Genomic DNA, 17,333 nt, shown 5'->3' with positions numbered 1-17,333 from the left:
ACACACACACACACACACACACTCTTTCTCCCTCTAAAAAAAAAAAAGTATGAGATTCTCTTTTCTAATAATAGTTCTGAGTTCTCATTTGAAACAAATTTTTTTCTGATATTAATCAGATCTATGTATTTGATCTTCATATATATTTCACTGCATTGTTGTGATTTTCAAAATGTTTTGTTATCCCTGCTACTTTTATAACTTAGGGCTTCGTTTTATTGTTTTGAAGGTTATTACAAGACTTTAGTTTCTGAATATTATAAAGTAGCTCTGTGTAGTTTTTCTTTTAAAGGTGGAATCTGAAAAACTTTTATAAGTTTTATCTTAGAAATTAGTTTATTATTATGTTTAATTTTAGGAAATGGTGCTCTTGCAGAACGTTCTGAAAATGTGCATATTTCAGGAGTATCAACTGGTAAGTCATTTTTTTGTAATGTTTAAATTTCATGCATGACTTATATGGTAAATATTGAAAGCCACCTGGTATCTTACAAAGTGATATTTGGCTATAAAAACTATTACTGCTTTTTGCAGCATGTAATAAGGAATGAGGTAACTGGAACATGGAGAAATTCTCATAAGATAAAATTGATACTTGCATGCCCGTGGATTGATTATACTCTTCCAAACAGACAGCATAATTATTTTTTCATACAAACATTGAACCAAAAAAAAAGTTAACTCAAGCTGAATTAGTATTTTATTTCCTTACAAAGTTATATGAAATGAAATTTATTAAAATGTAATTTTGAATGCTATTTCTAGTATTAGAGCCTTAGAAATTAAGCATTTTGCTTTGTTTTTTTTGAGTACTACTATATATAAAATTGTTGTTCTTGAGTGCACAATTTACATGTTATTAAAAAAACAATCCAACAACATATTTGTATCCATGAAATTCAGAAACTTGTTGAGGTAAATGTATTTTTTCCACTCATCTAAGCCTTTATAACTTAATTATTATGTAAAGGCCTGTAACTATTATAATTTTCCTATCTTGCAAATGGCCACCTTATTGCTGTGTCCTTACGTGGCTTTCATCTGTGTATAGAGAGGTTCCTGGTGTCTCTTACTCTTCTTGTAAAGACCCTATGTCTGGGGCGCCTGGGTGGCTCAGTCCTTAAGCATCTGCCTTCGGCTCAGGTCGTGATCCGAGTCCTGGGATCGAGCTCCGCATCGGGCTCTCTGCTCCACGGGAAGCCTGCTTCTCCCTTCCCACTTTCCCTGCTTGTGTTCCCTCTCTCGCTGTGTCGCTCTCTGTCAAAGAAAGGAAGGAAGGAAGGAAGGAAGGAAGGAAGGAAGGAAGGAAGGAAGGAAGGAAGGAAGGAAGGGAAAGAAAGAAAGAAAAAGAAGAAAGACTCTATGTCCTATAGGATTCGATCTTACCCTTATGACCTCATTTAACTTCATTTACATCCTTAAAGGTTCTATTTCCAAATACAGTAACATTGGGCTTCAGCAAATTAGTTTGAAGTTATTAGTTCAGTCCATAACAAGGACTTCAAAGAATTTTTTTTATGGAGGTCATAGCTACTGATATTTACTGTATTTGGAATTAAAACAGACATTGCTTTAAAGTGTGTTATTTGCAAATTATAGTAATGAATCTATTGCCTGTTTACATCAATAAAATAATTTTATAAAATGAATTTTCCAAAACAAAAACATCAATTAGAAGAATGGCATTGTTTTATAATTTTGCAGTCTTTAAAGAATGGCTTAAAAGAATATAGCTGGATTCTCACATCTGTTTCTGCATTCAGTCTTTTGTAATATGTTGTTTGACATATATGAAGACAATTCAGTCTCACACTGATGTGTAATTGAAAAAAGGAGTGTTTTAATAGCTTTTTCAAATAATTGTGAGTATTCTTCTTTGCTACTATACCAAAATTCAATAATTTATAGTTCAAAGTTAGTTTTGAGTAGCATCTGAAACCATTTTAGTGAACTTTTTGTTCTCTGTTACATAAAAACCCAGTTGGCCTTTCTTGCCCTTGGGATGGATTTTTTTTTTTTAACCATGCATCATTTTTTATTTATGCCTTAATAATTTACAAAATGATGGTGCGCTGAGTTATGCAGATTTATATGGCAATTTGGGCAGATCTAGTACTAAGTTTGGAATTTCGCTTCAACTCATCAAGATTAGATTCTGCTTCTTAATTTTTATGTTTGCTTGAAAAAAAAAGAAATTAGACTACAAAACTGCTAAGCTTTGATGTTTGTTGAACATCAAAATTACCATTAAATAGATTCCTATTTGAAAAAAAATTCAGTGTAAAAATTTAGCATTTAGAATATGTAGAACCCGTTTTTCATATACTAATCCTGTTTATTTTCTTTAATCTTGACTTTCTACTTTCTACTTCTGCACTTCAGACATATATTTAGAAATGTATATTCACTTGAAGGGTTGCCATAACAAAGCACCATAAACCAGGTGACTTAATAGAGGTTTATTTTCTCACAAGTCTGGAGGCTAAAATCTGAGATCAGTCTGTTGATAGAGCTGGTTTCTTCTGAGGTCTCTCTTTGGCTCACAGGTAGCAGTCTTCTCCCTGTATCTTCGCATGGTCTTCCTTGTGTGTCTCTGTGTGCTAATCTCTTCTTATAAGGACTACCAGTCATATTGGACCAGTTAGTACTGCCCACCCATATGACCTCATCTTAATTTAATTACCTCTTTCAACATTTCAGCCCCAAATCCAGTTACATCCTGAGTTACAAGAGGTTAGGACTTTAACATAGGAGTTTTGGGAGTGACACAATTCAGCCTATAACAAAATGTATACTTTAATTAAATGTTTATGTATCAATAAAATGCTTAATTTCAGAGGTCAGTGATACCTTATTATGGCTTATTGTTTTTCCTGAAGGTTATTCTTAAAAAATCTTTCTTCTGTGGAAGGAGAAGAATAATATGAAATCTATTCCAATTATACCATTAAAAAAGTAAACAGTCTCAGAAGGTGCTTTCAGATATACAGACTGATTGTGGTTTTTGCTTAGTATGCAGCTGTAGAACGTGTAATGCTTGACACAGTATAAGCCCTCTGAATTTTGTGCATTCCCAGTTGAAATGAGACCCCGCCCCCCCCGGGGGGGCTGGTCTAAATGGAGAACTAGCCTTTGGAAGAATCTCTAAATGTAGGACTCTCTTTCTCTTGAGACCAGCAAGCAACAGAAGTGGCTTCTGCTCCTCACCTGCTCTCTTTTTACCTCTGCTACTCTCTCTGACGATGCTCAGTGCTCTTGTCCAGTCATTCTGTGTATTTTAGAAACTGTACTGACAATTTTATTTTTTTTTAAAGATTTTATTTATTTATTTCAGAGAGAGAGCAGAGAGATAGAAAGCACGAGAGGGAAGAGGGTCAGAGGGAGAAGCAGACTCCCTGCTGAGCAGGAAGCCCGATGTGGGACTCGATCCCAGGACTCCAGGATCATGACCTGAGCCGAAGGCAGTCGCTTAACCAACTGAGCCACCCAGGCGCCCCTGTACTGACAATTTTAGAAATAATTCTAATAATTCTAACTTGTCTACAGTTAGTGTTTCCAGGTAGTTTACTGTCCAGTTCAAGACACTTTCAAAATGAAAGGGTACACTATTTGTAATTATTCTGGCACTACAGACAAAACCAGGACTGTCTTGGACAGTGCAGGATATATAGTCACCCTCTCTGTAATGAATTAAATTCACTTAGCATGTGTTAAGCACCTGATGTGGACCTTATGCCAAGAAGGGTGGAAGTAAGCAATGAGTAAAATATTCTTGTCTCAAGGAACTTATTTAATGGAGAAAAGAGACATATGCAAACTGTTACTCTAATGTTGTCTTAATGTGGTAATTCCTATGTTGAATAATATGCATATTAAGTAAGACGATGAATTTATAAAAGGCCTATTTACAATAGTGAGTAGTGAATGACAGTATTAATTTTTCTTATTTTATTATGAATAGCACCAAGTAGTTTTATTTATTCATAAGAATTTTGAGAATTCATGTAAATTATGGGAATTATTTCTGATTGATAATATATTTTTGGTTCTTTTTTTTTTTTTTTTAAAGATTTTATTTATTTATTTGACAGAGGGAGACACAGTGAGAGAGGAAACACAAGCAGGGGGAATGGGAAAGGGAGAAGCAGGCTTCCCGCAGAGCCCGATGTGGGGCTCGATCCCAGGACCCTGGGATCATGACCTGAGCCAAAGGCAGCTGCTTAACGACTGAGCCACTCAGGCGCCCCATATTTTTGGTTCTTATACTTGGGATAATTTATTTCTATTTCTAATCTGTTCATTTTTGTCTTCGTCCTCCTCAGTCTTTACCAAAAGAGTTAAGTCTTAATCCTTTTGCTGGTTCTTACACTACAGGTTCTGGCATAAGAAAACATAAATTATCAAAAAGTATATACTGGGTGATTTTAAAACAGGGAAAAATTATTGGATAAAATTTTATTTTCTATGTTTTTTATTTAGAACTTTCCATTGTCCAGAATTTTAAATTTTAAATCTGCTTTCATATCTATGATAAAGGAGAAAAGACAGATGATATTTTTGTAATTTTGTAAATCTGTGTGTTCTATATGTTTTTTATTTAGAACTTTCCATTGTCCAGAATTTTAAATCTGCTTTCATATATACAATAAAGGAGAAAAGACAAATGGTATTTTTGTAATTTTGTAAATCTGTGTGAATTTTCATGTGAAAATCATGAAATTATATCCTAGAAACTGCCAAGTAATTTAATTGTATATGTTGAGATAGTAGGAAGGCTATTTTAACATTCTTTTAAAAAAATATCTAAATCAAATGTCTCATGTTCTTTAAATGTCTAAACTTTTAAAACACCTAAGTTACTGCTCATCTGCTGCATGGAATGAGACATTTTTTTAGGTTAGATTGATTTATAACAAGATGTTTGCATAAATTAAACAAATCTGTTTGACTTTTTAAATTTATCTACTTTAAACTGAATTTTACTCTATGATCTGTGATATTTATTTGAATCAACAATTCTAGAAATAATTTGATTATGCCCTCCCTATTAATTGCTTCCAAATCAAGATTTTTGTTTCACAAATTTTACTTATTTATTATACAAGGTTCACTAAACATTTAGAAAACATGGAAAAAGAGCAAAAAGATTAAGAAAGTTACCCATTAACCCTGCATTATTAGTATAATTCATAATAATATTTTATTTGTCCTTAAAAATAACGGTATTATGCATTTAAATTATACCTAATTTTGTATTCTGCACTTTCTATTTAACATTTTATAGACTACATTTTTTTCATAACCATTATTTTAATGCCTGTATAAAGTTTCCATTGAGTGTCTATGTTGTAGGGTTTTTAAACATATCAATGGGTTGTTTCCAATGGGTTCTGCCTAGTCTCGGTCATGTTACAAGGGACATGTTAATATATATCTATCCTTTTTTTATTTCTAAGACTTTTTTCACATAGATTTCTAGAAGTAGAAATTACTCTATCAAAGGTCATAAATAATTTAATTTAGAAACCTTTTGACAGATTGCTTTCAAAATGGATTATACCAATTTACACAGCTATCTGCAGTGAGTGAGAACACTTACCTTGGGTATAATCATGTTTTTCTCATTTAACTTTATCTTACTATGTTTCTATTAAAGTTCCAACCTTTTATTTTCCCCGGATTGTTCAGAAATGTAATTGTTTACTTCTACTTTTGATTCATGGCCTAGATTTGTGACATTGCAAAGAGTAAGAGAATGAGATTGGCTTTCTTTTATAGTTAGGCAAAACTACCCTGCAATTTAAAGATTTTCTGGTTGCTAATAGGAACAGATGTTGGAGCTTGCTGCTTTCTCAAATAGAAAGTTTTTACATGTGAGGATTAACATGTTACTCCCAATTCATCAGTGATGCAGCTTCTAGATATTCCTACCTTATAACATCTGTAGCTGAGGTTAGCTTGATCTTTAGTCTACTTTATATTTAACGTGGGATTTTTTGAAAGGCAAGGCCACATTTCTGGGAGCAGAGAAAGAGAATGTCAAGTTAGGAAGTTTCTTTCTTGATCCTTGTTTATATTAACTGAATTAGCAGAGTATATAAAATAGATTTCAAGTAGTTTTTAAGTACTGTTCTCCTTTTGTTTTGTCAGGATTTTTATTCTTTTAAAGTCATCATCCGGGCACCTGTGTGGTTTAGTGAGTTAAGCTTCTGACTCTTGGTTTCAGCTCAGGTTGTGATTTCAGGGTCATGATCTCATGGGTCCTGGGATCATGTCCCAGGTCGTCAGGCTCCCTGCTCAGCTGGAAGTCTGCATGAGATTCTCTCCCTCTGCCCATCCCTCCACTTGCCCATGCACACACTCTGCATGGGCAAAGTGTGTCATCAGAATGCCTGGATGGCTCAGTCAGTTAAGCATCTGCCTTCCGCTCAAGCCGTGATCCCAGGGTCTTGGGATCGAACTCTGCCTTGGGCTTCCTGCTCAGCAGAGAGCCTGCTTCTCCCTCTCCCTCTGCTGCTCCCCCAGTTGTGTGCGTGCTCCCTCTTTCTCTCTCTGTCAAATAAATTAGTTAATTAATTAATCTTTTTAAAAAGTCATCACCTTTATGTTTGTGTATTTGCATTTTACAGTTTGTATTTTAGTACTCAAAGGCCGAGCACAGTGCTGATCCTATAAGCCTTTAAAACAAATAATTATTCGTTGTGCCTTTTTAATTAGGATATATTATTTTCTAAATTGCAGTTATTTTGCTTACAAATTAATTAGTAATATTTTGCATTAGTGTAGAGCACTGTAGTAAAGTGGCTTTTGTTTTTAGCCACTATTTTAGGCTTAAATACTATAATGTGGTATTTTGAAGTTTCCCTGGAAGATCATCCAGTCTGATAACACTTCTATTATCCTAGAATTTTCAGATCTTCTGAAAGGAAATAAAGCCTAAACTATAATTATTTCATAGCAGTTTACAATTATTTTTTAAATATAGAGAAATTGCATGAATAAAGCAGCAGGTATAAGTGGTCCTTTGTACCTTTCCTGTGTGATTTTAATATTATTTTCAATTATTCAGTCAAATACTGGACCTCCTACTAAGCTTATTAAAAGAATTTCACCAGTTCTTTTGACCAATATTATATGGTGTGTCTTTTACCCATGTTTTAAATGAAGAAAGGGGGGAAAGTTTATTATATTTTAGGTGATACTGAACCCATTTTAGGGTTTTTAGGATTTTGGAATATAAAAAAATAGAACTTAATGTGAAGCCAAGAAACTGTCCTTCAAATGAATAAAGTGAGTAGAGAATACAAGACAGAGTACATTTTTTTAAAAATGATACACACAGTTTAAGATACTATTAATTTTTAAAGGCATTGCCTGGGGGTGCCTGGGTGGCTCAGTCGTTAAGCGTCTGCCTTCGGCTCAGGTCGTGATCCCAGGGTCTTGAGATAGAGCCCCGCATTGAGCTCCCTGTTTGGCAGGAGGCCTGCTTCTCCCTCTCCCACTCCCTCTGCTTGTGTTCCCTTTCTCGCTGTGTCTCTCCTTGTCAAATAAATAAAATCTTTTTAAAAAAATAAATAAAGGCATTGCCTGTGTTCAGAGAGTTTATTTATGAGACACTTAAGTTTCTGGAGTAGAGCACTCCCTGAAACTTTTAGAAAAGTAAGTAATGGTAGTATTATAATTTTATGTATTACACTTTTATATGTAGCATTACATAGTATATAATTAAATATTACAATGTTTTATTATACAATAATATATTTTATGTGAAGCATAGTTTATATTATATAATCATAATATTTCATTTATTATCAAGTCTTTATTGAACAGTTGCATATTTATAGCAAGATTATTATATAGTATAATTTTATATTACATTATTATAAGAAGCAGTAAATAAATTCAGCATCAGAACAGTAAGTGTGAGCACCAAGACCTTTGACAGAACAGGTTGTAACCTGACAGCAGTGTGTGATGCTTAGATGGTGGAAGTAAAACTCACCCACTCGAGTGAGTGGGCCAGATCCAGTGAAGGTGTAATACGTTGCATTCAAACATTTGACATTTTCTTTTCTACTCTGTAACTTTGAGAATAATTCTTTTTCTGCTTTGAGAATAATTCTTCAGAGTGATAGCATGTTAATTATTTGTGATTTTGCTAAGGCCTGAATTTGAATTGGATGTACTGTGCAGCTTTTGTGCAAAAGCCAGTCACTTGGCGGATGAGCAGAGTAGACTTTGGATTTCAGTTGACTAATAGCTCCGTGTCAGTTAGAGCTGATTTGATCTTAAACTACAGTACTGGAAATACAGTATCCAGAACAAAGTAGATGGAAGTTGTTGTTGTTCTTCTTTTTAAGATTTTACTTACTTGAGAGAGAGAGAAAGAGCACAAGTCGGGGGGAGGTCCAAGGGGAGAGAGAGAAGCAGGGAGCCTGACAGGGCCTCCATCCCAGGACCCTGGGATCATGACTTGAGCCAAAGGCAGACACTTAACTGACTGAGCTACCCAGGCACTCCTGAAGTTCTTCTTTACTCTTTTAAACACACTCTGGATAGTATGTTTATTTCTGGGTATCACTCTTGACAAGACACTAAGACTAGAACAGTCCTGGAAAAAGATGTGCTTATACTAAAAAAATTATGTCAAAGCTGATAAAAATGGCTTAGAAAAATCATAACGTCAGGGCCAATTTATGTTTGCTCAGGTGCTGATTTCTGCTTTGCCTCTTCTATTTTTCTAGCAAGAATCACAGTAAACTTCAAAATTAATATTTTTTCCCAATCAAGAAATAGAAGTAGTAGCTTGCTTAGCATTTTAATCTTCTGTAGTACTTAAAATTGGGAAATATAGGTACCATATCAATAGTTTTTATGCCCTTAACAGGAAAAAAATTGCCCTTTTATGCCCTTAGAAAAAGGTATGAAAAGTTGAATCTTCCACCATTTACAGTATCTTATGCTTTGCTGGCAAAATTCAGAATTACTCTTACTACTTAGAAATTTTAGGATAAAGCTGCTTGGATAGTTTTATTAAGGGTACTCTCCTTATCTTATTCATATTGTGCTATGACCCTATTGGAACTGGAAAAACTGTATGGGTTTGTTTTTTTTTTTCTGTTTTTCCTCCTTTTTCTATATTTTGTGCCTCTTTTGACTTTTTAAAAAAATATATTTTATTTTACTGCCATGTAGCCCTTGGTCATTATTTGTTTGTTTGTTCTGGACTTTAGTGACCCTCAAGAAACTAAGGAGTTACCTGCCTTGATTAGAGCTAAAGACTGCATGAAATATTTTGGTCCTCAAAAAAAAACACTATTTAAAATAATAGGAATAAATACATTGCTGCATTCATTCTTAAGTATCTGTGCTAATGCAAAGGAATATTCATTTAATTATAAGCAGCTAGATGTAGGATTTCCTGCTCAAAGTAGAAATGTGTGATTTTTAGTAATAGGTTTGAAAATACTGAGAATCCTGAGTGTGAGTGATAGATTTAATATAAATTTTTCTGCTTGTACTGATCTTACCTTTTAAATAACAATTAAAAACCTTCCCATCTTAGACTAGTAAATATTGCTGTTAGGGTGTTAGTAGTTGTTTCCATAAAAGACGAAGTTCAGTTTTCTGACTTTGTGAAAAAAATTGGAATAAAATGTAGAGTAAATCTAAGGGAATACTACTCATGTCCAATCTTTGTCTCCTTCCAGTTCTGTCCACCCTCAGTGTGCTGACTGTTCCAACATTTATTTTTTTTTTAAAGATTTTATTTATTTATTTGACAGAGAGAGACACAGCGAGAGCAGGAACACAAGCAGGGGGAGTGGAAGAGGGAGAAGCAGGCTTCCCGCGGAGCAGGGAGCCCGATGTGGGACTCGATCCCAGGACCCTGGGATCATGACCTGAGCCGAAGGCAGACGCTTAACGACTGAGCCACCCAGGCGCCCTGTTCCAACATTTATACTATGTGAGAGCTCAGCTCAGATAGCAGGTATTCAAGGAGTCTGGGCAACAAAAAGTCAAAGAAATCAAGACATTGGGATGGGCAACAAACCCAGTCAAGTTGCAAGAAGAGAACTTTCAAACTGAAGTTGTTTCTTCCTAACGATGGACTTCTTTTGTTTCCTGTGGAGGTTGCCAGGGCTTAGCTGTGTCATAGAGGACAGCCTGACAGAGGGCCACTCTTGCACTTCATTCATCTTTGGATTCTGGTGCTCACTTGAGACTTGTCCGGTGTTCTCAGTGACCCATAGACTTCATTCTCAACATGCTTGCTTTCTAAACTGTCTAACATTAAGAATACTACCATCTGTTAGTCCTCCAGCCTTCCCTGCTTTTCCCCTTCTCTGTTCCTCTCCTTCAGCCTTCACTGCATCCCCTTATTGCTGCTCTTCTACCCCATGCCCTCAGCATCTTACCTATAATTAACTTCTGTGTGTACATTTTCCTTATTAAAGGTAGGTCCTAAAAAATCCAGAGAAACCAAGAAGTGGATTAATCCTGCCTTCAGTCACTACATAGATTTGTAGCAAATAAGAATCAGTGTTTAGAAGTTTTAAAACCTTTTCTCTGTGTTAATATAGGACTAAGAGAACTGTTTTCCAAAATAAACTCCTTTTATCTTTACTGAAATTCTGTTGAGGCAGCTCTCTCTGTCTTCCTAATAATTATTCCAGATGTCATAGGGACTTCTCTAGGGCAGTAATGTGTCTTAGTGGCTAGGACTGCAGCCTCTGAAGCCTACTGCCTGGGTTCAAATCCCAGTTGTGACACTAACTAGCTTTTTTGTGATCTTAGGAAAATTGATTTCTCTATGCCTCCATTTTATTCTTGTCTCTTAAATAAGAATAAGAAGAGAATTAAATAGTACTAAGAATTAAAACGAAGTACCTGAGAGGTGCCAGGGTGGCTCCATCAGGTAAGCATCCAGCTCTTGATTTCAGCTCAGATCACGACCTCAGGTTCATGAGATGGAGCCCCACGTTGGGCCCTGTGCTCAGTGAGGAGTCTGCTTGAAATTCTCTCCCCCTCTGCCCCTCCCCCACCTAAATAAATAAATCTTTAAAAAAAAAAAAGAAAGTAGCTGTTAGGCAGCAACATTATCATTAGTCATGGAATCCACAGGCCTGACCACACACTCCTCCTTTTGATTGTATGCACCGTCCTTCAACTCATGAACCATGAACCTCAGACTTACAACAAGAATCTCATCTTTAGCCTTATGCACCATACTTAACCTTTAACTTTCAAAGTGCTGCCCTTCTCCTAAATTAACTGGACCAGTAGGTGTCTGGTTTTCATGCTAACCATCTGTCTGCATATCCTAATTTTCCATGTCTCAATGCCTGGTATTGCTTGTGCAGGCACAGTCTTTTCCCTATATCATGTGATTTCGTCAGCCTTCAGAATCTTCTTTCTCGCATCCTATGTGGCCATTCAGTAGTCACCCTTTGCTGCTGCTTTATCTAAGAGATGGCATTTTTTTTTTAAGTACATCTATTTCCATTGGAATTAATTTCTTGCTGGTGTTTTCAACATTTGGAATTGCTTTTGTATTATCAGCTGTAATGGAGTTAATATCTATAAAACACCATACTCTGAAAAATGAGACAGCCAAATCATAGTGACCGCCACTGACTATAAATGCTGTCCTGCGCTTATAAACAGACTGAACATGCTCTTGCTCGTGTTAGTGACACTTCCGTGAAGTAAAATTTTACAGGTTAGAGGAACTTCTTAGCTGACCTCTGTGCCTCACCAGTTTCTTTCCTTGCATCACATCACTTCTCTTCATAGTAGCTTACATTGGCTTGACTGGTATCTACAGAATTGGGTCATTAAATTTTTCTGATTTGGAATGTGCTCTTTCTTTACTTTGGCTCTGCCTACTAATGTTTTGTGAAAAAAAAAATGCTGTGTTAATAGTCAGGTAAGCCCTCTCTGTTCTATACCAATATAATGCAGGTTTTTTGTATGTGTGGCTCTTTGTGTCTGTTTAATAATACCATATGCCCATATGATGCATTATTTATAATTACTTTAAAGTGTATAATATTCAGGACTATATTGTTTCATATGTTCTCATAACTGTTTATATGTTTCTTGGATCAAATGAATAAGCATATCTCTTTATTACAAAACTGCAATTTCCATGAGAGCATTAATTCTCTACATGCTTTTTTTGTATGCTTTTCATATGTATTTTAGGTACTTCAGTGGTCAGTAAAGCATAGTTGATTTTTCTTTGCATCGCAGTTTTGTGGTTTATTAAAACCAAAGGCACAAAGATCCCATGTCACTTTTAGTCTAAACTTCTTGTAGTCATAAAGTGTCAACTCTTGTCAGTTTTGAAAAGGAACCCAGTTCTTCATCTGTAGAACAGGAAATTGTCATTTTTGTTTCCTTTTACAGGTAGTTCAGTTCTTTTTTTTTTTTTAAAGATTTTATCTATTTTTGACAGAGAGTGTACAAGCAGGGAAAGCAGCAGATAGAGGGAGAGGGAGAAGCAGACTCCCCGCTGAGCAGGGAGCCCGACGTGGGGCTCCATCCCAGGACCCTGGGATCATGACCTGAGCTGAAGGCAGACACTTAACCATCTGAGCCACCCAGGCGCCCCACAGTAGTTCAGTTCTAATCATAAATTTCCTTGCCTGCCTCTTTTTTTCCTTGGGCTTTAAAACCATGAAATCTCAAATTGAAGGGCAGTTTCTTTGACATTATTTTGAAGTTATTCTCTCCTCTCCTCTGCCATGTGTTCTGTGAAATAGAGGTTGTTTGAACACTTCCTATTTTTTAAATGATTTCTTTAAATCTGGTAGTTATGTTGCATTAATCTAGCTTAAAACCATAGTTCTTTGCTTTTCTTTGACATTATTGAAATGATATCAGGTTAAACATGAAGTCTTAAGTATTTCTCAGTTTTGCCATTTTCTAAACTATGCAGTGAGATCTTTGTATTCTAAACCTGAAGACTAATATCAAAATCTTATTGAGAACACCATCAGAGAATCTCTACCTATTCATTCCTCAGTTAATTCTCCCTTTCTTAATTGATAACAAACAGGATAAGTTAAAAACTGTAGATATTTAGTTTAGCCTTTGAGTATAGCTTAACCACTAGCATTATAATAATGCCATTTTCTTTCATTTTTTTCATTCCAGTTGTCCTCTTAGAACCACTATGAATTAAATAGGCTTTTTAGAGCTAATCAGATAACCTAATCACTACATAATTGTATGGAGAAGATGCTGTCCAAGTGGAAAGTTGCTGTCTTTTGGTTTTTTTTGTTTTTTGTTTTTTGTTTTTTAATATTTTTATATAGTTGCTGTCTTTTGAATGAACGTTTAGAACCTCCTCAACTTGGGAGTTTCTGTTTCTGGAGTTATGGGAAATTTATCAAAAGTAGAGATAATGAATTATCATCATCTAAAATTCTTGAATGCTTGTTTATATCTAAAGATACTGACCGGAGTAAATTAGGTAGATATGTTTTTTGTAGATGTTTGTATTCCAAGAACCAGAAGTGATACCAGTTGTTAAGAGGTCTGTTAAGGAAGCAAAATGAACAAAGACTAAAATATAATCATTTCTGGAAAATCTCACAATCTGCAAAATTAAACACTAAACTAACAGGGCTTATGAGAAAAGTAGTGTTGGTACACATCACTTACAACTATGTAGCTTTGTAAGGATAGCCCTGACAAAATAGTAATCCAAATGCTAACAACAGTCAGATATCCCTGACATGTATACCTAGAATCAGTCCAGACTTTGCATCTGTATCTTCTGGGCTTCCTACTTACTCCTTGAAGACATTTGCTTCTAATGGAGAACAATTTAATCAAAAATAAAACTATAATTCAGGACACCTGACTGACCCAGTTGGTAGAGCATGCCACTCTCGATCTCAGGATTGTAAACTCAAGCCCCACAGTAGATGTAGAGATTACTTAAAAATTAAAAAAAAATTTTAATTTTTAAAACCAACTCCCCACTGAGCATGGAGCCCAATGCGTGGGTTCGATCCCACAACCCTGAGATCATGATCTGAGCTGAAACCAAGATTCGGACACTTAACCAACTGAGCCAACCCAGATGCCCCTAAAAAGAAAATCTTTAAAAAAAATTATGTATGTAATATAAATTATATATAATTACATATTTATATATATATAATTCAGCGATAACCTTTATTAAAATGTTTTGTTTTGTTTTTATAGCAGAGAAATGTCTTCACATCCCCATCTGTACTTGCAACCTCCCAAGATAAATTAATATAGAGGAAAGTCAAGCAGTTCTTTAAGCTAGTAAAGTAACCACTTGGCAATAAAGAAAGGCCATTCTATAGGGTTTTTATATTTTTTCTTAAACTGTGAGAGCACCCTCTTCTAGATACTTCAAATCATTTACATGCTAAAAATAAAATCGATCACAACTTTGCATTATACTGACAAGATTTCTCTATTTGCCCATTATGTATTAACTAATTCTCACTGGAGAATTAATCAGACTATAGCTAAACTAATTACGTATAAGCAGTAGAGAAGGAATGGGTAGAATAAATGTAGATAAAAGAATGTCAGGTTTGGTATATCCCAAATTGGGAGTATAGTCAGAGCCTGGAAGAATGACGTTCAAACTAGCAGAATTATATAAATAGTTTAGTTCAAAACAAAAAGAGATTTATTTCCTAAAGCATTGTTTTGTGGGTACGTAGCCCAACCTTATCCTTACCCTGGCTTCTGCCCATATCAGATAACCAATTAATTGGTGGCATAATTTCTCATTCTTTACAGAGCATAATGGTGCCCAGTACATATTAAATGTATAGTCACTGCCTCTTTCCCACTTAGTCTGAACACATCTCACTACAACCATTCCAGGCGTTACTACCAACCAGTCTGACTTGGTATATCATGTGCTGTTATTTATTGACAGTTTATTGTAATCCAAGCAGTGTGCTGAGTCCTTTACCATAATAGTTGTATTTAACCTTTGTAACACTAGGTGGTGGGTAGTGTTTTAATCCCTATTTACAAGTGAGGGGATAGAGGCTTAAGTATTATCAAATTGATTTTAACAATACCACAGATCTTTCATATAAAAAGATACAAAATGAATAACATTAATATAATAAACTAAGAAAAATTGAAATTACAGTTGATAGGTACTTGAGCTGAAGGGTTACAATGAGTTAGGAATGGGAAATCATTAGAAGACACTGAAATAAGGAAAAAATAGAGGACTCAGAAAAAGTCAGTTGGAAGATTGGGGTAGATATTGGGAGATAAAGCAGGCCTAAGAGGTGATAAAGACGGTCTCGATGTTTGATTTGGAAATTTCTAGTTTTAGTCACTGTTAAGGCCTGATTTATTTCCTATGCTTGTATGTCCTTGAAATCGCCTGTAATATTAAAGTAAATTTCCTTTTTATTTGAATTAGGTAAAGTGACTGTTCCTTTAACCAGCTGATGCCTAGGACAATAAAGATGCAGAATATAGGATAAAAAGAAAGATTTGGGAAATACACCATTCTGATTGTGTTGAATTTGAGGTTGGAATGTCCAGTGGGCATTTGACTATGCAAAATCTCTGGGTTAGAGATCTTAAACCCATGAACTGTAGAGCATAGTTGAAATGGTAGGAGGGAATGAGACCTTCCACAGAGAGTGAGGAGAGCAGAAGGCTTGGGAATGAACTGCAAACACCAGCCTGACAGAAGCTCGCTGAAGAGGATGACCTAGGGCTAGAGAACTGACACAGACCAGTCTGAGGTAGGAAGTGAACCAGGAGAAGTCATGTCAGCAAAGTCCTGATACTAGAATATCAGGAAAAAACAAATCCCTCTTAGATACTCCAGAGAGATCAAGTAGGATGGGGATTGAGCATCCCTTCGATTCAGCAGTGAGGTCAATGATGGTTTTGCCTGCTAGCAAGGTTTTTATGGCATTAAGAATTGGAAGTCTGGTTTCAATAGGCCAAAGAGAAAAAGAAAAGTGAGAAAACAAGGAAAAATTTATGAGTACATCCTGATGGGCCATCAGAAATGTAGTAGAGGGCACCTGGGTGGCTCAATCATTAAGTGTCTGCCTTCGGCTCGGGTCGTGGTCCCAGGGTCCTGGGATCCAGCCCCGCATCGGGCTCCCTGCTCGGCGGGAAGCCTGCTTCTCCCTCTCCCACTCCCCCTGCTTGTGTTCCCTCTCTCACTGTGTCTCTCTCTGTCAAATAAATAAATAAAAATCTTTAAAAAAAAAAAAGAAAGAAATGTAGTAGAAATATATCTTGATGATGGGAGATGGGGTGGGCATGATTTAGGGCTAAAATAGACTTTAAAGGTATTCGAATAGCAACCTCTTATTTTAACGCATAAGGAAGCCAAGACCCAAAGAGGTTTAGTAGTTCACAATATGACAAAGCCAGTAAATGGCAGGTAGAACAGAAAGCATCTAGATCTTATGATTCCAAATCTACCCAGAAATATATATATATCTTAACCCAAATTCTTAACCAAAAAGGAACAGAAAACTTTCTTAATGGTTCTAATGTTAATCTTACTCTTGGCATTTGAATTTATTCTTTCTTAAATAGAGAAAGGAAGAAGTTATGGTTGTTCTAGAGTATATTTATCTACATGCCCAGTGTATTGCACATGCAAAAAATGTGTTGATAAAAAGTCACCGGCTGGATTTGAAACTAAATGCCAAACTCACTCATTTTGCAAATGTGCAAAATTAAATCAGAATATGTGTTCATAACCAATTAAGGGAGAAACATGATACTATCATTTTGTTTTTAAAGTACTTATTGAATTAGAAATGTACTAAATCTTAAAATACCCATTCTTATTTATGAGTGGTGTATCTGCTCCTGGGGCAGTTGTATGAAAAAAAAAATAATCACAATAGTATTTTTGAGCATCCATAGCAGAACATAACTTGGTTTTTGGTATAAGAGCACCACCTATGGGCTTCTCAGGTATTCAGGGGGGAGAAATTTAAAACAAAACCTAATAAAATCTAATGAAATTCTTCCTAGCTTTTTCCCTATAAGTACTCTATCCATTTATTTAAAGGCTAACAAATTGCTTTGCCATAAGTTATTCCTACCTGGTTTTTACTTTAGTATCTACTCCCAAATGCTTTGGCAAGAGATAACGAAGAAAGAAAAAGTTCTGATAAATGACTTAGGGTATCTTTAATTATTATGATGATAATCCATTAGAGCAAAGTTAAAAGCAAACCTCTGGCACTTCATTGTCAGCAAGCTCGCATTTAGGTAAATTTAGTCTTTTTCTAAAGTATCATTCATCAAAATGTGAAAAAAATTATAAGGGA

General features: G+C 35.4%; 1 protein-coding gene across 3 annotated transcripts in view; it reads left to right on the top strand.

Annotated features, from left to right (window-relative positions):
* LRP12 (LDL receptor related protein 12) overlaps positions 1–17,333 on the top strand; it is a 71,419-nt gene that overhangs the window by 31,148 nt on the left and 22,938 nt on the right. For 2 of the 3 annotated variants that reach the window (XM_025870988.2, XM_073893089.1), the window contains one exon: positions 359–415. The exons of the other annotated variant lie outside the window; for it this stretch is intronic. In XM_025870988.2, coding sequence (XP_025726773.1) covers positions 359–415 — 57 coding nt within the window. The remainder of the gene's footprint in view (positions 1–358; positions 416–17,333) is intronic. 3 annotated transcript variants of the gene reach the window in all.

Source organism: Callorhinus ursinus, unplaced genomic scaffold (assembly GCF_003265705.2).
Source record: "Callorhinus ursinus isolate GAN/ISIS: 27379988/994484 unplaced genomic scaffold, GSC_fseal_2.0 scaffold5, whole genome shotgun sequence".
In the NCBI taxonomy this organism is placed as follows: domain Eukaryota; kingdom Metazoa; phylum Chordata; class Mammalia; order Carnivora; family Otariidae; genus Callorhinus; species Callorhinus ursinus.
The sequence above is the reverse complement of the archived record's forward strand: the minus strand, read 5'-3'. Positions and strand labels throughout refer to the sequence as shown.